Source organism: Eubalaena glacialis, chromosome 3 (genome assembly GCF_028564815.1).
Source record: "Eubalaena glacialis isolate mEubGla1 chromosome 3, mEubGla1.1.hap2.+ XY, whole genome shotgun sequence".
NCBI classification, from domain to species: domain Eukaryota; kingdom Metazoa; phylum Chordata; class Mammalia; order Artiodactyla; family Balaenidae; genus Eubalaena; species Eubalaena glacialis.
Genome location: NC_083718.1, coordinates 183278407 through 183300021, shown reverse-complemented (window position 1 = coordinate 183300021; position 21615 = coordinate 183278407). Strand labels below are relative to the sequence as shown.

Sequence of the window (21615 nt, the reverse complement as noted above, 5' to 3'; positions counted from 1 at the left end):
TGTGTCCCAATGAATGACTCTTTGGCTTAAGTCTGTTTGGTGAAGTTTTCTGTCACTTCCAAACCCTCCCAGCAATATGCCTCCCAGGCATATGTCCCTCACACTGTTTCATTCATGGGCAGCCCCAGGCCAGAGGACCTGTGTGACTTGCCCAGGATCACATGGCAAGCCCATGGCATGCACAAAACTGGTATTTGTCCAGTGACCTCATACAGGGAAAACCTTTTTTTTTTTTTTTTAATTTATTTATTTATTTTATTTATGGCTGTGTTGGGTCTTCGTTTCTGTGCGAGGGCTTTCTCTAGTTGTGGCAAGCGGGGGCCACTCTTCATCGCGGTGCGCGGGCCTCTCACTATCGCGGCCTCTCTTGTTGCGGAGCACAGGCTCCAGACGCGCAGGCTCAGCAGTTGTGGCTCACGGGCCTAGTCGCTCCGCGGCATGTGGGATCTTCCCAGACCAGGGCCTGAACCCGTGTCCCCTGCATTGGCAGGCAGATTCTCAACCACTGTGCCACCAGGGAAGCCCCGGAAAACCTTATTTTTATAGTAAAACAAACACAGATACATGGAACAGAATGGCATGGTCACATTAATTCAAGATAAAATAGGAAACTTCAGAAATAGTTTGTTGTTGTAGTGACTGCTACAGATTATAAACAAGAGCCCAAACTGTTAAAGGACTTAGGGAATGCAGTTGGGACTAGAACCCAGATATTCTGACGTCTAGGGCAACGGGATTCTGTACCCCAGCCTCCTTCTCCTTCCTCATGATCCGCGGGAGATTACAAAATTTTCTCACGCCCATTTTCTCACCCATACAATGATCCTGCAATCAGGCCTGGATTGTTATCTAAGAAACTCGGGCCCAGGAGAGAAGTGACTTGTCCCTCCAAGCTGTAATGCTCAGATCTGACTCAGTGAGGGCTTGAACTCAGATCTTAACAGATGGAGTCCACTTTCCGCTCTGCTTTCCTAGCTGGGCAAAAGGTAGAATCTGTGGTCACAGAGCAGGACTGTCTCACCAGAGCCTGGCCTGCCTGGCACCATGCTCAGACCACAAGCAATAAGAGTGAAGGTTTAAGGCAGAGCGAGAACATCCATCAGGAACCCTCGCTCATATTCTCCACTCTTCCCCCCGCCCCCCGCCAAAAACAAGGGGCTTATTGCAGTGCTAGGAGGACATTCGGAAGGCCACCTTCAGCGGCATCAAGTAAAGGGGCTTGGAAATCAGACCAACCTATGTTGGAATCCCCATTCTGCCGCTTAGAAGCTGTGTGATCTTGGTCAAGTCACTTTACCTCTCTGAACCTCAGCTTCCTCGCTTGAAATATGGGACCCTTTTGCAAGGTTTTGTAAGGCTTAGATTAGGTAAGACATGTGAGTGCATCTGATGTATATGTTTGGTGAGTGTCAGCCTCCCTTTCTAAGAAGTTCCTGCTCTGACCCCACTTGGCAGATGAAGTTACTGGAGAAGTAGAAACCGTTGTCGTCTTAGGAGGATACAATAGATACATCTTGATCCATCCCAACAAAGCCCTCCTCGGGCAGCACTCCCTCCTCCCTGTTGCTGGGACTGCCAAACCCTACCTGTGTGGGTCTGTTTTGTGCTTCTCCTGGGTAAGCATGTTCATGTTTTTCAAATCCTCACCACATTGTTGCAAAACAGACTGGGCACACGTTTCCCTGCCTGGTTCACAGAAGGGCAGGCCCCAGGCCTAGAAACTTCCACGGCTTGTCCAAGGTCACACAGCAAGCCATAGCATGGCCTAGAACAGGCTTCCTCAACCTCGGCACCACTGATGTTCAGGGTGGGATAATTCCTTGTTGTGACGGGCTGCCCAGGGCCTTATAGGATGTTTAACAGCATCTCTAGACTCTCCCCACTACATACCAGTAATACCCCATCCCCAGCCAAAAATGTCTCTGGACATTGCCAAATGTCCCCTTGGTAGGCAATACCAGCTCCATTGAGAACCACTGGCCTAGAATGCTGTTTGCTCAGCATGCCAACCTAATCTTTTCTATGAAAACACAACTCCAAGGACCAACAACAATATTTTTCTTCTTCCCCTAACACATAACATAATCTCTTAAAAGCAGATAGAACCCATATTTCAATATCCACCTTTGGCATTTTTTCAAAGTAGTGCCAGGGTGACAGGTGGGGGAAATGGAAAAAAATATTTGGACACAGGCCATTTTTCCATTGGGCTTTGAGAAAATCCCCATCTAGCATATTCCTAGTGTATCTCTGGCCGATAAGCTCACTCATAAAACCAGGGCCTTAGCCAGGGCCACACATATCGGACTCCTACAGACACACCATGATCAGGGCCCTACTGCTGTCTACATTGGTGGCTGGAGGTAAGTCCTGTCACCCAGAGGCACTTTTTCAGTCTCCTGGTGGGACTGGGGATGGGACCTCCCTGTACCCACTGGACTCAGTCCTGTGGTTATAAGAAAGCTGGAGTGAAGTTCCAAATAAGTGGAGCAAAGGGCAGGACTCTACAACCTGTGGGGATCCTTCCAGAACAGGGATTCTCTATTTGGGATTTGGGAATTCAGCAAGTGTAGGTTACATCGTTTGGGTCATTGCTTCCTGGGCTCACAACCCTTTCTCTTTTTACAGCTCTCAGCTGTGGGCTCCCCACTTACCTGCCCAACCTTCCCAGGGTGGTTGGAGGTGAAGATGTGAGAGCCAACAGCTGTCCCTGGCAGGGGAGTCCCCCCACCCCTCCACTTCTGCCCCCCTGCCCTTACCTACCTCACATCACCCCTTTGCCCTCCACCACGGGGTCTACTGCACTGGCAAAGATGAGGATTGGTGGGGACTCAGAGGGCAGGATGGGAAAATTTGCCAATAAAAAATACATTTCTGTGCCCTTGGTCAACCTTGGCGGTCGAGGGAGAGGTGCCTTCTCCAGCCTCGATAAAGACCTGCCCTCCCCCACAACCCATACACACAAATTCACAAATACAGTCTTGCTCTGCTAACCAATCAGATGCTTGCTTACACATGTACCTATGAACCATTCATCACCCCCTATGCAAATATTCCTTGCTTTAAGGAACCAACCAGTGCAAATTAATTCTTTTTTATTTTTTATTTTTGCCTGCGTTGGGTCTCATTGCTGTGCACGGGCTTTCTCTAGTGGCGAGCAGGGACTACTCTTCATTGCGGTGCACGGGCTTCTCCTTGCAGTGGCGGAGCACGGGCTCTAGGCTCATGGGCTCAGTAGTTGCAGCGCACGGGCTCGGTAGTTGTGGCTCTAGGGCTCTAGAGCGCAGGCTCAGTAGTTGTGGTGCACGGGCTTGGTTGCTCCACGGCATATGGGATCTTTCCGGACCAGGGCTTGAACCCGTGTCCCCTGCACTAGCAGGCGGATTCCTAACCAGTGCGCCACTGGTTAAGGGAAGTCCCGCAAATTAATTCTTAACTACAGGCAAGTAGACGTTACCAATGAAAGTAAATGCTTCCTTACCTTAAAATAATCCTAGTGATATGGAGACTAAAAATTCTGGTTGGGGCACAGGCACAAATGACCAGGACCTGTTAGTGGTAGGACTCCCAAAGAAAATACGTGAGGCTTACATTGACATAAATAAATATTGTAAAATCTCTCTAATCTGACATGATTGGGACTGAGTAATTGAAAGGTTGGTTATAGCGAAATTATTAGAAACCACACATACATTTTTTAAACATTTTATTTTAATTTAAAACTTGTAAATATATATTTGTTCACCAGTCTGTCTTGTGTAAACCACCCATCACAGCACATCATCTATAATTCCATTTCTTTAGAGTAGAACAATGACTGTGAGACATTCAAGAAGCCATCGGAATGAGCTCTTCCAGATTTTTATGACCTATTTTCTCAGTTTTTCAGTTTTCTCGTCGATGCCTAATTTCACAGCAATTTTTTTAAAGTCAGGGTTATCTGGTCTCTTCCAAGCATTTAACTTAGTTTCCAAATAAATCACAGCTCACTTTTTGAACTCATGTTTCATCGGTTACATGTTTAATCAATTTACATAATTACAATACGAGCACAACTGGCATACACAGGTTTGGGAACAAAAAGGTTGAATTGGGGTGAGTGCTAGCGGTGAGTGTTCAGGGCGCCCCATACAGCCATCAGTGTGTTTCACGGAGGGAATGGCAACATCCGTTCATCTTCCCCTCAATTAAGAGAGCTTCAATCATAGATGGTGACTGATAGTTCGCAATTTATACACTTGGCTCTGTTTATTTTGCCAATTCTTTTGGCACTTCTCTCACACTCCCATAATATATTTTTTTCTGGAAAGTTGGAAGAGGGATCCTATACCTCCCCCTTAAGCAGAGGTCACCCTTGTGCTGAGAACCAATCAGTGCTGCCTACCAAAATATTTCCTCATCCTCTGGACCCGTTGACACTGCTGGTACAAACGCATCCTTGCCTTGGGAACCGATTAATGTTGGTCTTGGAAGTGTCTCTCTACACTTCTTGCTTCTGCTTCCCTGGGAGATTTTTTTATTGGGGTTGGTGGGCAGGTCAAGCAGGGTGGGGACCAGGGTGAGGCAAGCAAGGCACTCACTTTGGGGGCAAAATCTAAGGGGGCACCACAGAACTCAGTAACCAAAATGAATATTTTAATGCAACATTTTTTAAAAATCAAACTTTTTCATAATGAACAAAATATCAAAATTTTAAACAATTATAATTTGCTCTGAGTTCCCTGAGAGGTCTCTTTTGTTCCACACTCACCCCAAGATTATGATCCTAGATCATAACCCACCAGACACTCGAAAATAAAGTGCTAGGTGATTCAAAATTAAAGTAGGATGTGTAAAGTTTCCAGACAGATTGTGGAGCCAGACGATCCCTGTTCTACCACATAGTAGCTGTATGAGTGGAGCAACTCAATTTACTTTTCTCAGTGGGTAATATTAAAAATGTATAACAGCCCTTATGGCGTGGACCACATTGTACAAATTTCTATCGGTTGCCTTAGTTTACTCATCTGTAAAATGGGAATAATAATAGTGCTTCATGGGATTGCTATGATTATGATGTGAGCTGATTCACACTCTGAGCTCAGGACAGTGTCTAGTATATAGTAAGTGTTCAAATTATTAGACATTTAAAGTGTTAGCTATTGTAATTGTTAATCATCCCAAGAGCCCCGGACAGGCATTACGGCACTATGATCGCCGTTTTCTAGACAAGGTAACTGGGGCTCAGAAAAGTTACATAATTGCCCAAAGTCACCCCGTTAGCCTGGGGGAAAGTGGAGATTCAAATTTGGTTCAACCTTTGCTCTTTTGGCCACACTTAGCTACCCACAAATTATATGTTTCCATATTATTTCAAATTTTCACATCTGTAGGATGGTTTCAGCCTATTTTCAGATTTTTGGGGTGGGGACATCCTTTTAGGTGTCTTTTTAAATTTTATCTAATTTTAAGCATTGTTTAAAAAGCCAGTTCATCTAAGGCCCCTTAATGTCAAGCAAACAAGAAAATGCCACGTGGATAATCAGAAATGAGGATGTTTGGAGAAAAGCAAGCATCATTCCTGCTTTTCCTCCACGGGAACCCTGGTCAGAGCACACAATGCTCTGCTGTCACCTCCCTCCTCTCTGCTTGGCCTTGGCAAGGACTTGAAAGGAAGGGGAAGGAGATGGGACAGCTTTGGCAGAGAACCAAGCAGTGCCAAATGCAACCGCCTTAAAGTTCCAACCCACACCTATTAAACTATCAAATCTAAATAGAAACACGTTTTTGTTTAAAAAAAAAGGGGGACTACCCTGGTGGCACAGTGGCTAAGAATCCACCTGCCAATGCAGGGGGCACGGGTTCGATCCCTGGTCCGGGAAGATCCCATATGTCGCAGAGCAACTAAGCCTACGTGCCACAACTACTGAGCCCACATGCTGCAACTACTGAAGCCTGCGCGCCTAGAGCCCATGGTCCGCAACAAGAGAAGCCACCGCAATGAGAAGCCCACGCATCGCAATGAAGAGTAGCCCCCACTTGCCGAAACTAGAGAAAGCCCGGGCGCAGCAACTAAGACCCAATGCAGCCAAAAATAAATTAAATAAAATACATTTTTTAAAAATACAAAAATATTTTTAAAAAGTTGAGGAGCTGTAAGGTAAGGTACACTTATGTGTTTTCATATTCCTATGAGTGGGTTTAGTCTTCAGGGAAAAACTAAAGCAACAGGTGACAAGTTCTGCAGGAACGACCAGACCCTTGCCTGGTGAGTCTACTTTCGTTCATTCACTCACTCATCCATTCATTCATTCATTTGCTGATTCACTCACTTGTTCAATTTATTAAGGACCCACCATGAGACATGTACTGTTCTAGGCACCTGGAATACAGCAGTGGGAAAAAAAATTCACAGAGCTTATATTAAAGTGGGAGAGTGAGACAATAAACAATTGAATGGGTAAATTCATAACGTCAGGTGATGATAGATACTATGATGACGAATAAAGCAGGACCAGAGGAAAAGAGACGTGTGTGTTCATATGTGTGCATACGTGTGTAAGGATGTATGTGTGCACATGACTGTACATACTCTGTTTTAGATAAGGTCACAGAAGGCCTCACAGAGAAGAAAACCTTGAGCACAAACCTGTAGGAAGTGAAGGAGAAAGCTATGCTAATACATAAGAGAAGAATAGTCCAGGCAGAAGGAACAGCAAGTGCAAAGGCCCTGAGGCAGAAGTGGGCTTGATGTATTTCCAGAACCTCGTGGAGGTCAGTGTGGCTGGAGCAGAAGGGAGTGGGAGCCTATAAGGTCAGGGAGGTCATGTAGAGACTTGTAGAGCCTTGTTCAGTTTGGGGTTTTACACTGTGTAATAGGGGGAGCCACTGGCTGTTCGAGCAGAGAAGAGATATAATCATGCTTACATTTTAAAAGGATCATTCTGGCTGCTGTGTTGAGAAATGGGGTGAGGGAGGGGCCAGGGTGAGAGCAGGGAGAATACATAGGAAGCTACAATAATAAGCCAGGTGAGAGTTAAAGATGGTTGGGACCAGCAGTTGAGGTGGTAAGAGGGATGCGTTCTGTCCACATATTCTGGAAGTAGAGCTGGCGGGATTTGCTGGTAGATTAGAATGAGGCATATGAGAGAAAGAGAAGCATCAAATTCACTGCCAAGTGTTTTGGCCTGAGCAGCAGGTACACTGGGGTTGCCATTTACCAAGATGGGAAAGCACAGACTTGGGGGTGGTGGGGAGGGAATCAAAATTTTGGTTTACACATATTAAATTGGAGGAATATGTCCTAAAGAAATAGCTCCCAAGAAGGGAAAAATCCCAACAAGTCATGTTGCCGAAAGAAGTTCAAAACAATTACTTTTTATTTATTTTATTTTTGTCTGCGTTTGGTCTTCTTTGCTGCGCGCAGGCTCTCTCTAGTTGCGGCGAGCGGGGGGCTACTCTCCCTTGGAGTGCGCGGGCTTCTCATTGTCGTGGCTTCTCTTGTTGCGGAGCACGGGCTCTAGGCGCACGGGCTTCAGTAGTTGTGGCACACAGGCTCAGTAGTTGTGGCGCACGGGCTTAGCTGCTACTCGGCATGTGGGATCTTCCCAGACCAGGGCTCGAACCTGTGTCCCCTGCATTGGCAGGCGGATTCTTAACCACTGCGCCACCAGGGAAGCCCAACAATTACTTTTTAATAGTGTCTTTATTTAAATTTTTGACATTTTGTTCATCAGAGATTTTTTGTGCTAATTTTCTACAGATTATTAAAATGTTATTTATCCTGATTAGTGAGTTTCTTGGTGCCCCCTTAGATTTTGCACCTGAGGTGAGTGCCTTGCTCACCTTACCCTGGCCCCGCTCTCAGGGCTGGGAAGCTGCAAAGGAGAGGAGCCTGGTCCTTTCAGTGACCAGAGCACCTGCACTTCTTCCCAGGTCTCCCTGCAGTACAGCTCCAATGGCCAGTGGTGCCACACCTGCGGAAGGTCTCTGATAGACCAAAACTGGGTCCTGACAGCTGCCCACTACATCAGGTAAATGCTCTTCCCCAGTCTCCCAGCCCACTCATCCCACTGGCCAGTGCTCATGTCTCAGAGTTGGAGCCCAGATGGCCTGAACCACCCTGTATAAAGGAGCCTTGCACATAACCACTTCCTCAGCCGAGAAACAAGTTCTCATCAATCTATAGTTCAGTCTGTTGGTCAGTTGATGGGCCCATACATGACATGGATTAAGTATCCCTTGCGGGGCGCTGAGGGGGACTATGGAAAGGGAGGAGGCCCATTTCCTGTCCTCTTGGGGGAACTAGATGTGGCCTCCGGATCTGGAACTGGGTTCCCTTGAGCAACTTGAACAACTACTCCAAGCCTCAATACCATCACCTGCTAAGAATCAGGTAACGGAATTTAGTGTGGATTAAATGTGATGATGCACTAAAGGGGCTGGCTCTTAGTAAGTGCTCAATAAAAGTGAACTAGCACCATTATAAAGGCCCACAAGGGACAGGAAAGGCTCTGTGACATTCGTTGTTCACCTGTCCTCTTCCCTCCCTACATCCTCTGCTTATGTCACACCGGCTGGTGCTCACTGGAGTTTCCGCTGGGCCAATGTGATGCTCTCATAGCCAGGAGAGGTCCCTTCTCCTCACCTGATTTACAAGTTCTATGAGGCGGGTGGGGGGAAATAATAGAGGCCTGGGCATCAGGAGTCCTGATTCTAACTCTGAATTGTCACTAACGAGCTGCAAGACTCTGGACCATTTACTCCTCCCTGAGTCTCAGGTTCCCCATCTAAAAATGGGAGGTGAGGGGTTAAACTAAAAGATGCCCTTGAGGGTAAATGACTGCTGTTATCTCTGTATCCGTCTCACTTCCCCCATAGTAACACAGAGTTTATATTATTATAACTTTTATTTTATATCCTAGTTTATAGTTGGTATAATATAGTTGTAATTACTGTTTGGTTATAGTTATTATAACTAACCGATTGCCCAGAGGGAAGAAAAATTCCCAGCGCCAACTAGGAGCTCTTGGAGCAGGCACTGACTTGGGCCCATCCCAGCATTGTCCAGAGCCAGGCCTCCAGACGGTGCATTGATTGAGGTGTCCCTGCCCATAGGGGCCCAGAGAGAGGAAAGGACAGCCCAGAGCTTACCTTCCCCGCTCGGCCCCCTCTCTCCCAGTTCCTCCAGGACCTACCGCGTGGTGCTGGGCCGGCACTGCCTCGCCACCCATGAGCCCGGCTCGCTGGCCATCAAGGTCTCCAAGCTTGTGGTGCAAGAGGAATGGAGCTCCAACCAGCTCTCCAAAGGGTGTGTTCTGTCTGGGTGCGCTTGGGGGGTGGGTTGGCAGGGGTGCAGAGCGGGGGTGGGGCGTCTCCCAGAAGGCAGTGGGTGCAGCCCTGCCCCATCCTTTGCTCCTTCTGTAGGGAGGGGGGAGGAGCTCTCGGCCCCAAAGATGCCTGGGCTGGGGTGTGACTAGGGGAGGGGGAGGCAAAGACTGTCAGAGCGACCTGGCTCTCCTGCCAGTTAAGCCTGCAGCTCCCCCGTCCACCGCAGGCACTCACTGACCGTGTATTTATTCTGTGCCAAGTCCTGGGGACACAGGGATAAGTCTGCAGGCCCCACTATGAGTGGAGTCTATGAGTGGAGCAGGACACAGTCCCTCCGCTGTCCCCTACTCTGTGCCCCCTCCCAAAAATGCCTTTGACATTTTTCAAGGATTCCCTGATACTCTGCTGGGACAGCCTGGGGTAACACACACAGGAAGCTGGCAAGGGGTGCAGAGCTCTGCAAAGCCCCCTAGTGATTGTTCCCCCACCTGCAGGGAGATGGTAACTCCGCTTCCCCCAACTCCTCATAGACAAGCACATACCATCCTATGTTCACCCGCCATGTCCCACACGCCGTGCTGGGTGCTGGATGCACAGAGATGCGCAGGTCACCTGGCCAGCTCTCAAGGAGCCCATGGCCAGAAGTGTGGCTGGGAGGCAGTGCCGGGTGGTGGTTAGGGGTCGAGCTTCTGGAGCCTGGAGGCTTAGATACGAATACTGACCGTGTGGCCCAGCACGAGTTCCTTAGCCTTTCTGTGCCTCAGTTTCCTCTTTGGTAAAATAAGGACAGTAATAGTGTCTGCCTCTAGGGTTGTTGTGAGGATTAAATGAGTTAATATATGTAAAGCACTTAGAAAAAGTCCTGGCACATGATAGAAACCATATGTGTGGGCTATTAGCAGTAGTAGTACAATAATGGTGCAATAAAGAGGTGTAAGTGTTGGAATCTACGTCTGAGCCATCAAAGTAGAAGGGAGTGGTCCCAGGAAGTGGAAAAAAGGAGGGAGAGGAAGAAGAGGAAGGGAAGGTTCTCTGCCCGTCAGAAAACCGGCGGAATCAACCCCTCCCTCCCGCCCGGTCCACTCTCAAGGTGCATTAGAGATTAATTCACGTCTAATTCCCCTTCTAGCTGGAAGTTTGCAAGGGCTGGGCCATGCCTGATTCACCCCTGAATCTCCACCCCCTATCCCAGGGAGCGGGCACATGTAGGGGCAGGGAATATTTGCTGGAACATCAGACTTCTTTCATCATCATTAATCCTGAGATCCAGGTGGTATTAAACAAAATTAAGAGCTACGGGTTCACGCACGCCTTCATTCCACAGGTATCTGTTGAGCACCTACTATATGCCAGGCCCTGTTCTAGGCACCAGGAAACAACAGTGAGTGAAACACACAAGGCCCCCAGTCCTGCGGGATTTAGGGGACCGCCTAAACCCGAGCATCTCATTGCAGCTCAGGGGACTCCCCCTTTCTGATCACACAAGCAAGCATAGGCACTCCAGTGACCAGCAGAGACTGTGCCCAGCCAGCCAGGTCTTCCACTAGGACAGGCAGGAGTGGTGGGGGTCGCCAAGCCTCCAGAACCTCACAGTCCGGGCCGCCTTCCCAGTGAGATCTCTTCCTCCCCAGGAGTTAGTTTGCACAATCACGCCAACTAACACTTAGTGCTTTCCTTGTGCCATGCACTGTGCTAGGTGTTTCCTGAGTGTTATCATATTTATTCCTCACAACAGCCCCAGGCGGGAGGTACTGTTATTATCCCCAACTCACAGATGAGGAAACCATGACCTAAGAAGTGAAGGAACTTGCCTGAAGTTACAGATCCAGAAAGTAGCATTAAATCAGGTGTGATGTGCCCAGCAGAGGCCTGATCTGAGCACATCTTCAATACACTCTCATCATCATTGTCGCCATGATTGTCGTCATTGTCCCCACTTTCTGGGGACAGAAAGTTATCTTCCCTTTTCCTGCTTCCCCATCACCTTCCCGAAGCCCAGAGGTATCCATCATCCTCTCCCAATCCCCAAGAGCAGATCTGCAGTTCCAGAAGGGCCTTTAGAAAGAAGAACCCCAGCCATCTCTTCAAATCTGCATACTTTATCCACATGCAAGGCCTCTTCTGCAGCCCAAGATGCCACTCTTGAATGGCTGCCCAGAAAGTTCACTCTGCCAAATCTTCCAGAAGACTCCGCATCACAGCCCTGGGGAGAGCAGGAGGACGCCCTGTGGCCATAACACCCTGTGATCCTTCATCCAGGCAGCCTGCTGTGGTCCAGCACTGATGATGGTGCACAAAGGATGCGGGGTGTCCGTGAGTCATGAGTCAGTCTCTGCCCCCAAAGGGACTTGTCAACTAGATGAAATACACACAGACAAGACGCTGGAAAGCCGTAAAATGACACAGAATGGGTCCAGGGAAGCCTTAAGAGATGGGGAGGAGATGGGTGGGCAGAGAGTGGAGAAGGGCATTTTCACATACACGTGGACTCTCTATGTGGCCTGGGCTTCTTCACGGCACGTAGGTTAGGATCCAAGAACAGGAATCCTGAAGGACCAGACAGAAGCTGCATTTCCTCATGCCCTAGTCTCAGAAGTCACATGGTGTCACTTCCTCTATATCACAGGCCCCCACCCCTCAACCAGAGGGAAGAAACCCAGACCCCTCCTCTCAAAGGACAGAGTGTCAACATCACATTGCAACAAGCACCAATGGGATGGCAGATCTCATTGCAGCCATCATGGAAAATGTAATCTGCCAATCACTAAAGGTTTCCTAGACAAGGACGTGAGACTGATGGATAAATCTGGCAGCAGAACTCAAGGTGGAAGGGAGAGTAAAGAATAAAGGCAAAAAGGCCTTTCAGCCTGAACATCTACCGTTTTCTAAACCAAACATAGGAAGCATACGGCTGGGACAGTCATTACCAAGCAGTCATGGATTTATTTCCTTGCTGACCCTGGACAGAGCCTCAGAATCCTTGTCAACACAGCCTGCCAGGCAGCCACAACTAATCCATCAGAGTGGACATTGCAAGACAAACCTATTTGCCCTCCCTGTTCTGTACAGTCCCCTGAAAGGCCTTAGGGGAATTTAGGGCTCCAAGCTCCACCAGGGACAAAATGCAATCCTGGGGTTTAACCACAGCTGCTCCCCAATCCCTCGTAGCCCCAACAGAAGGAAGATTCACCATCAGGCTGGCCGAGGAGGGGGGGTCAATGGTCCCCGCTGGGGCTAGAATCAAAAATATAATTGGGGCAGGACCAGTCAACCCTCTCTTTTTTTTTTTTTTTTTTTAATTTTATTTATTTATTTTATTTATGGCTGTGTTGGGTCTTCGTTTCTGTGCGAGGGCTTTCTCTAGTTTTGGCAAGCGGGGGCCACTCTTCATCGCGGTGCGCGGGCCTCTCACTGTCGCGGCCTCTCTTGTTGCGGAGCACAGGCTCCAGACGCGCAGGCTCAGTAGTTGTGGCTCACGGGCCTAATTGCTCCGCGGCATGTGGGATCTTCCCAGACCAGGGCTCGAACCCGTGTCCCCTGCATTGGCAGGCAGATTCTCAACCACTGCGCCACCAGGGAAGCCCCCAACCCTCTCTTTATGCTCTGCCTCTTTACCAACCCAGGAACGACATTGTCCTGCTCAAACTGGCCAACCCCATCGCCCTGACTGACAAGATCCAGCTAGGCTGCCTACCGCCCGCTGGCGCCATTCTACCCAACAACTACATCTGTTATGTCACGGGCTGGGGAAGGCTGCAGAGTAAGTGGGTGCCGGGAACCCCAAGGATCCCAAGGGAGGGAAGGGAGGCGATGTCACCCCTGTCCAGTCAGGGACTCTCTCCCCACTCATCATCCAGGGAGTCTGGAAAAAATGGCTGCTGCCTTGGAGAAACAGGATAGCGTAGATGGATAAGAGTTCAGACTGCCTGGGTTCAAATCCAGCTCCTCCACTTACTTGCTATGTGACCTTTGGCACGTTACTTAATTAGCTTTTCCACACTGAAGTTTCCTCTTCTGTAAAATGGGGATGATAACAGCACCTGTATCACAGAGCTGTCAATAATCCACGGGAAGCACTTAGCCCGGCGCCTGGCACATAGTAGGTATTGTGTGTTAATTGTTGTCACTGTCGCTATGACAGAATGAGGGTTATATTGACTACATGACTTCTAGCACAGAAGTCCCTTTTTTTTTTCTCCCCCTTTTTTGGCCATGCCACGCGGCATGTGGGATGTGGGATCTTACTTCCCCAGCCAGGGATCGAACCCATGCCCCCTCCAGTGGAAGTGCAGAGTCCTAACCACTGGACCACCAGGGAAGTCCCCAGAAGTCCCTTTTTATGGCCCAAAGCCAGAGTCCAAAATAGCATTCACTCTGTGACCTCAGGATTCCAGAGCTCCACAAAGGTCCCTGGGGCCCTCATCAGACTCTCTGCTCCCCATCTCAAAACTCACCTGTCCCACGTGCCTCCTGACCTTGCTGCTCAGACCCTGGCTACATGTGGGTCTCCTTTTGACATAAGCCCTAAGGGTCAGAAATCCAATGACAGTAGGCCACCAAGAAGGAACAGAGGACCTGCCCTCCCCTTGTAAAATCACCAGAGGTTTGGAAAACTCTAGGAAGGCTCATGCAGATAAGTGGTTATTTTTTTTTCATAATGACATATATCTATAAGTGACACGTTATTTACAGAGGTACATCAACACACATACACCCCAATTAGTATCACCCTCTTGCCTGGCTTATCTGCAAAAACATGGATACATGGAAACTCAGCAGAAGTAAGAAGTGGGAAATGTATCTCATGCTTATTGAGATACAAGCACAACCACTGGCTCATTTATCAGAAAACACCCCGGCAGAAAGTATTTCACTGGAGGCAGCAAGAGCCAGGGAAGGGTCCAAATGCTTGGCTTTATTCCCAGCTCTGTTTGTCACTAGCTGTGTAAACTTAGCTTCAGTTTTCTCATCTGTAAAATGGAAATACAGTTGGCAAAGATTAAAAGAGATGACAAAAGAGATGTGAAAATGCTTATACACTTGCAAAACATAATACAGGTTAGACTAGAGTTAATTAGGATGGTCTTGGGAAAGCTGCTTAACTTCTCTTGGCTTCAATGTCCCATCTGTCCCAATGTCCAAAATAGGAATAAATACTTACTGTGAGGATTAGCTTAGTATTTTGAACAGCCTAATAAAATGCAAGTGAAGAATATTATTAGTCTTTGACATGAGTAGCAGTGATGATAGTAATGAAAGTGATGGTGGCAGTGTCGTTGGGAGCCATTAGGAAAGCTCTACCTTCAACGCATTCAAGTATTTTTCCCAAGCTGGGTCTCCAAATGCCAGCAGGCTCACTGTCATATTTAAGGTAAGTGGTAGAAACCATGGAGCCAGCACAGCAAAATGGAGAGTTTGTTATAAGGATTTAAGAGACTCAGCCAAGGCCAGAGACAGCCAGGCTTCAGGAACAGGAGAGAATCAGGGGCTGAAAGACTAAGAGAGACTCAGGAAACCCTCTCTCAGAATTTCTTTTCTTCGTGGATCTACTTCATCCTTCTCTCCCTAGAAGAAAATGGCAGCCACTACCAACAGCTCCCAGATTTATATCCTCTCTGGCTGGAATTTCTTAGTCCCACCCCCAAATTCCCAGGAGAAGGAGCTCGTTGGCTTAGCTGGAGTCAGGTGTTCACCCCTGAACCAATCAGCAGTGGCCAGAACACTACCCAATCAACTGTGAGGATACGGTATGGGCAAACATGGCTGCTCCCATGGCAACCCTATGGATGGAGGGAAGTAAGAGGGACCAGAAAGAAAGGGGCTGGGCATCCACTACTTGCTTTTTCTCAGGAGTCCCTTTGTCCCTGTAACACCTTCTCTCTTGTCTCATGCAGCCAGCGGAGCTCTTCCTGACATCCTGCAGCAGGGCGAGCTGCTGGCTGTGGACTCTGCCACATGCTCCCAACCTGGTTGGTGGGGCAGCACTGTGAAGACCAGTATGATCTGTGCTGGGTGATGGTGTGATATCCAGCTGCAATGTGAGTGCAGGAAGTCAGGTGACCCCACACACACACCGACAAAATGAGGCTGAGGATGGGGAGAGTCTCTCAGGGTCCTAGACTCCATCCTCCCACCTGCTGGCAAAAGCACTGGGAAACAGCTTCATACATTTGAACCCTGACCTTTGTCCTTGCAGTCTCCAGAAAAGATGTTTTGAGATTCTCCTTGTAGTAGTGTCCACCCTCTCACTGCTGGGAAGTCCTTCCTTGGGTCTCACTGAGGTCTCTCATTACTGTCATCTCTCTTATTCTTTCCTCTGTGTAGTAAGGGAGCCAAGGGGACATATTTGCTGGGTTAGGACCTTTCTAAGGTGATTTCAAGTTTATCTAATCCCATTCATGACCCAACGTATCCCTTCATGGTAGCTGCCACAGAGCCTTTCTGATACAGTGTCTTAACCAAAAGGACTTGCTACGTGGTGGACTTTGAAGCAGAGTGGGGACAGAGCGGGAAGGAGCTTCACGTGTCCTTCAGATCACACTGGGCCCCTACACTCTCTGCCCAGGCAGACGGGCCCCCAGGAAACTCCGTCAACGGGAGGAAATGGCCGGTGGTGATTGAGCGCGTGGCATTCTAACTCTGGGACACATCTCAGCTCCTTCACTTACTGCTTGCACAGCCTCAGTCTGAGGGCTTCTGTTTTCCTCTTTGATGAAATGGGGATGCCACAACACTTACCTCATAGGTTTTTGTAAAGATTAAATGAGATAAGGCCTATAAAGTGCTTAGCACCATTCCAGGCACACAGAAAGAATGCATGCTAGTTCCTGTTGGTATTATGGTGCCATCTTGAGCTGTGACCACAAGGGCTGGCCTCCGAGAACTTGGCAACCCACTGTGGAACAATATAAATGCACTGCCAACATGTAAAACACGGGGCTCTGAAGGGTAGCCCCTTCCCCTCCCATCGCCCCACCCAAGCTCAAAGGCCCCTCCTGACAGAACTCTGGCCTTCCCCAGGGGGACTCCGGCAGACCACTGAACTGCCAGGCGGCTAATGGCCAGTGGCAAGTGCACGGCGTGGTCAGCTTCGGGTCCCCCCTCGGTTGCAACTACTACCACAAGCCCTCCGTCTTCACACGGGTCTCCAACTACATTGACTGGATCAATTCAGCAAGAACCGGACCAGCCCTGTGCCCCCCAGGCCCTGCCCTGGCCCTGGCGCCATGAGGGCCATGCCCACCTGAGTTCTGAGGACCCCCTCCCTCCTCTTGAGAGCTAGGAGGCTGCAGACCTGGGCAACCCCTGCAGGATCCCCCATAGGCCCCAAAATTTCTGTGTGAGTTGAGTGAAAAGGCACATAGAGGGTGGTCTTGTCCAAAGAGGTTGAAAATAAAGGTTACTCCTCCAGCATTAATAGCAGGTTCCCTAGGATTCATGGGGTATTTTGTTTTTGCTTATCTACGTGTAGGCCCAGACCCCACTGTCCAATGCTATATTTATCTGCAAAGCCCAAAACCCGGTCGTTTGAGATCCCCACAGCCTTAACTATTGGAAATTAGTCATTCTAAAGGGTCCCCCAGCTGTTCTGTAGGGTGACCAATCATCTCAGTTTGCGCTGGACTGGGAAGTTTCCTGGGATGCAGGACTTTCTGTTTCAGACCAAGGCAGTCCAGCTAAATGGGGCTGAGCTGATCCCACTATGACTGTGAATGTGTCCCCAGAGAGCTTTAGCCTGTGAGCTCAAAACCAGTGCCTCACAAACTTCCGCACCAGCTCAATTCCTATTTTTTAAAAACAATGAATAAACATTCATTTATAATGAAAACCAGAAAAAAATTTTATTAAAAAAAAACCCCCAAAACTGGCACCAATCTTGGGAGAAGCCATGGATACAATCAGAGGTAGGTGGCAGCAGCCAGAACAGGGAGAGTTGTCACAGGAAGGGCAGGCCTTCCGGGGTGGGGGTGGGGGGGACATGGGGGAGGGTGGAGGAGGCATCGTGCCTGGTGATGGATGCTGGAGGGGAAGAGGAGGACACCGTACCGATCGCGGGCACTTTTTTACTCACCTCCCAGCAGTGCCACCACCTCGGTTTGCTCTTCTGTAAAATGGGACTTGAACTAGACCAGGACTCATCCACTTTCTTAGGAGGCAGAACAAGTCGGGGTTGTGGTGTTTGTGACAGAGCCCCCAAAGAAGGGAAAGCTGGCATCTGGTTTCATTATTTCAAGCTGAATCTACAGAGAGCTGTTTAATTAAATCAAACCGACACTCCATTATAAAATCAAATATGATGTCACAGCCGTGAGCTTGCAGTCCCAGGAGGAAAACGACACTGTCAGATGGGCACTGTCAAAATAAGCAGGTGGCTGCCTCCGAGTTTTCCCATTAATACTTGAGGGCTCCTTGTTCATTTGTCTGCCTGCTGGCATTTCTCTGCCAACAAGTGGTTACAGGCACCACAAGTTCCAGAAAAGTTTGTTGGAGAGAAAGGTAAAATCAGGAAGAGAGTGGCCATTAACTTACAAGGTTTTTTCAGTCCATTGGAGGAAAGCTCTGGTCCCCTTTTGGCAGAGGAAAACCTGAGTCCAGCTTTGGAGGTGCCACCAGCATTTCAAAAGAGCCTGGCCTGAGACGGATTAGATGGGAGGATGCTTAGGGCCTTTTCCCCGCCAAATCCGAGGATCCTTTCCAGCCCCAGCTGCCGCGTGAGTCACCATGCGGCTGGCCCTGGCAGCATGTTGGGGGCCCCAAGCAGGGCCAGGAGCAATTGTCCTATCTTTTGGTCCCAGCATCAGCTGTTCCCAGCCACAGACACAAGCACAACAGAGCAGGTCTCAGCCAAAAGCCTGGCCAGACGTCAGAGGGGATCAATGGGGAAAGCAAGCCTTGCGAGGCAGCCGGGCAGAGGCCCTAGGTTCCCGGGACAGCAGCCAGGGCAGGCACATGTGCCCGTGACAGGTTCCAGGAACAGCAGAGCCAAGCTGCCAGCTGTCCTCTGGTAGAGGCCGCCCCGGCAACTGCAGAGGGGCCAGTGGAGCCTTGCAGTGGCCCCAGCCCAGGGGCACACCGTGTGCAGCTTGGAGTTCCAAACCCAGACAAGTGACGAGCCAAGGTCAGGGACTGGGAAGTGATAGGAGACAGGTGGCCAAGGGCCTTCATCCTTTCAACAGATGTTCGCTGAATGACAGCAACACATGAATCTTCAGCATTCACCGCTTTATTTTTATTTTTATTTTAGAGGGTAATACATACTCTTGGTAAAAATATTAAAAGCATATCAAGTGTATTAAAAGTGTATCAAGTAAAACAGTAGACATCCCCCTTGTATGACATCTGCAGTTCTACCACCCCAGAGATAATCATAGCCAATGGCTTGGTGTGTGGTCTTCTGGATTTATTTCGGTGCATCTATAAAATATCTATATACATACACATAAACATACTGTCTTCTAACCAAAACTAGGATTTTACTCTCCATTACTGTTCTGCAGCTTAGTCATTTCACTTAACACCATATCATATTATACATGTGAGCCCATATATCTATGTCATTCTTTTGAACAGCTAAATAAAATTCCATAGTATGAATATAATGAATGAAGCTTTCATCTGTTTCCTATTTTCCACTCTCACATGGCTGCAGTGAACATCCTTGGACGTATATCCTTGCACACTGATGAGAGCATCTATGCTACAGAGATCCAGCAGCGTCACTGGATCACGGAGTCGGCCAATTAGGATGTTTAGTAGATGCCAACCACCTCTGAAAATGGGTTACAGCCCCACTCTCAGCACGTGACGGTGCCTTGACAACAGGAAGGATTGTTAACAATTTCGGGGCTCTCAAACCTTTTGAGAAACAAATGAAATCTACAAACATGCCCGTCCATATGTTTGGCGTATAATTTTTTAAGAGTTCCCAGGCCCCCCGCCCTGAAGGCCAAACTGAACTCCAGGCTAAGACTCCTTTTTACAGGAAGCCCCAACAGGTCAGTGTAAAGCTGTGATGACATCTTTTCTCTGGAGCATCATTACAGCCCCTAGGGAGAGCTGCTTCAACGCGGGCCGCCTGATTCACACGGGCAGCGCGGAGCGGGGAGGGAGAAAGCCGGGAACCTGTAAGCAAGGCTCTGCTCTGCTGGGTTAACCTGATTATTTTCTTGTGTGTGTCCTGCAGATGATTGAAAATAACTAACCACCAGAAGTCCCCGGGACTGTTTTGGACTTGGAAAGGTCAGGAGGAAAATAATAATAAAGTGACAACTACATGAATCACATCTTGGTGAGAGTCTTATTAGCAAATCGTCCTCATATCTAGGGCCCTGAAAACAAGAAACAGGCTGGGATCGAGGCAGCTTAAAGGCCTTGGCGGCGGGGGGAAGGGTGCGGGTCCTGCAGCCAGGAAGGCACCTGGAGGGACGGGCTGGACTCAAGAAGACCTGGGTCTGGCCAGGTCTCTCCACTGGTTAATTGTGTTCCCTGGACAGGTGACTTAACCTCCCCGAACACACGGTTCCCACCCCAGTCACCTTCCTGTGATGGGGTAGGGGGGAAGGTCAAAAGAAATAAGAGCTGGGGAAATGTTTCCCAAAAATCCAAAGTCCCCTTTATATAAGGAAGAATAAAGAGTTAGAGCAAAATGAGGGGGGGAAATAGGTGAAAGAGAGTCCCTATTCACCTAAGGTTTTGTTTTGTTTTGTTTTGTTTTTAAGAACACTGCAATATAGACAAAAATTGATAATTTTTAAAACTTCATTTAGGATTCACAGATTCTAACTCTTCAGACTCTAGTAGCCCCAAACTGCTGATCTAAAAGAGATGCTGGTCTGTTTGTCACCAAAATTTCCTGTAGCTCAGTGGTTCTCCAGTGGGGGCCCACCAGGGAGATCTGGCAATGTCTGAAGACAGTTTTGGTTGTCACGACGCGGGGAAGGGGTGCTGCTGGCATCTCGTGGGGAGAGGCCAGGGATGCTGCTAAACATCCCACAGTGCGCAGGACGGCCCCACAACTAAGGATTCTCTGGCCCCAAATGTCAGCTGTGCTGAGGTTGAGAAGCCCTGATGTAGACAAAACACAGGGGTCACAGGCCACAGCCACTAGCCAGGAACGGGCCACTGGCAAAGAACCCTGGGCCGTCCACGGCGTTCCGCTCCTCTTCCTCCATCGCCGGTCATTTGGCTCCAATTGGAAAGCTGCTAGGAGCCCATCTGCAGCCCGGGGGGGAAAGAGCAGACCTCTACAGGCTACAGAATCCTTCAACGGGTGTCAGCCACAGTTGTAGCAAAGTCCAGGCCTCAGCCGCCACCAGGGCTGGAGCAGGAAGGTTTTGGGGTGAAAGGTAAGGCAGGGTGAGAGGCCCCAGCCTCATTATGTTTTAAAGAAAAGTTTTTTCCGGAGGAAATTAAAACAGCCAGGAATCTGTTTGTAAATTCCTTTCACTGAAACAGCATTAGCAACCTGTGAAAACATGACCACAGGGAGGCCTGTGAGTTCTCTTGACTGAAGTAAGAATTCCAAAGAAGGGCTGGGGGAGCGTCCACCAAGTCAGAATTTTATTTTATTTATTTTTATTTATTTATTTATTTATTTGGCTGCGCAGGTCTTAATTGCGGAATGTGGGATCTAGGTCCCCGACCAGTGATCGAACCCGGGCCCACTGCATTGGGAGCACGGAGTCTTAACCATTGGACCACCAGGGAAGTCCCCACCGAGTCAGAACTTTAAAAACAACTCTAGGGACCTCCCTGGTGGCGCAGTGGTTAAGAATCCACCTGCCAATGCAGGGGACATGAGTTCGATCTCTCGTCCGGGAAGATCCCACATGCCGCGGAGCAACTAAGCTCGTGTACCACAGCTACTGAGCCTGTGCTCTAGAGCCCGTGCGCCATAACTACTGAGCCCACGTGCCACAACTACTGAAGCCCACGCACCTAGAGCCCGTGCTCCGTGACAAGAGAAGCCACCGCAATGAGAAGCCCGCCCACCGCAACGAAGAGTAGCCCCCGCTCGCCGCAACTAGAGGAAGCCGGGTGCAGCAACAAAGACCCAATGCAGCCATAAGTTAATTAATTAATTATTTTTAAAAAAACAAACAAACTCTAGCTGCAGCCTCCTTGAGTGTGTGTGTGTGTGTGTGTGTGTGCACGCGCGCGCTGGGTGGGGGGTGGGGGAGGGGTTTGAGAACAAGCATCTCAACTATAAGTTTAGAGAACTCAAAATTCAGAATTTCAAAACTCAGAAATTCACAAAGTTCAAATCAGACTGAAAGGTTTGCATGAAGAAAAGTTGAGAGAAGAGAC

The 21615-nt window shown here is 48.8% G+C and overlaps 2 protein-coding genes across 4 annotated transcripts in view; one reads left to right on the top strand and one right to left on the bottom strand.

Moving 5' to 3' along the window:
• Positions 1 to 2323: 2323 nt before the first annotated feature.
• Positions 2324 to 19510, top strand: LOC133087558 (chymotrypsin-like elastase family member 2A). The gene is given in 9 exon segments (XM_061184918.1): positions 2324 to 2363; positions 2629 to 2714; positions 7912 to 8012; positions 9161 to 9289; positions 12933 to 13073; positions 15208 to 15318; positions 15320 to 15347; positions 16330 to 16482; positions 19493 to 19510. Coding segments are annotated over 9 exon segments (807 nt in total).
• Positions 18524 to 21615, bottom strand: part of CASP9 (caspase 9) — a 38767-nt gene continuing 35675 nt past the window's right edge. For 2 of the 3 annotated variants that reach the window (XM_061184917.1, XM_061184916.1), the window contains one exon: positions 18524 to 20773. In XM_061184917.1, the coding sequence (XP_061040900.1) occupies positions 20684 to 20773 (90 nt within the window). In that variant the 3' untranslated portion in view covers positions 18524 to 20683. The remainder of the gene's footprint in view (positions 20774 to 21615) is intronic. The other variant, XM_061184914.1, reaches the window with a different exon arrangement.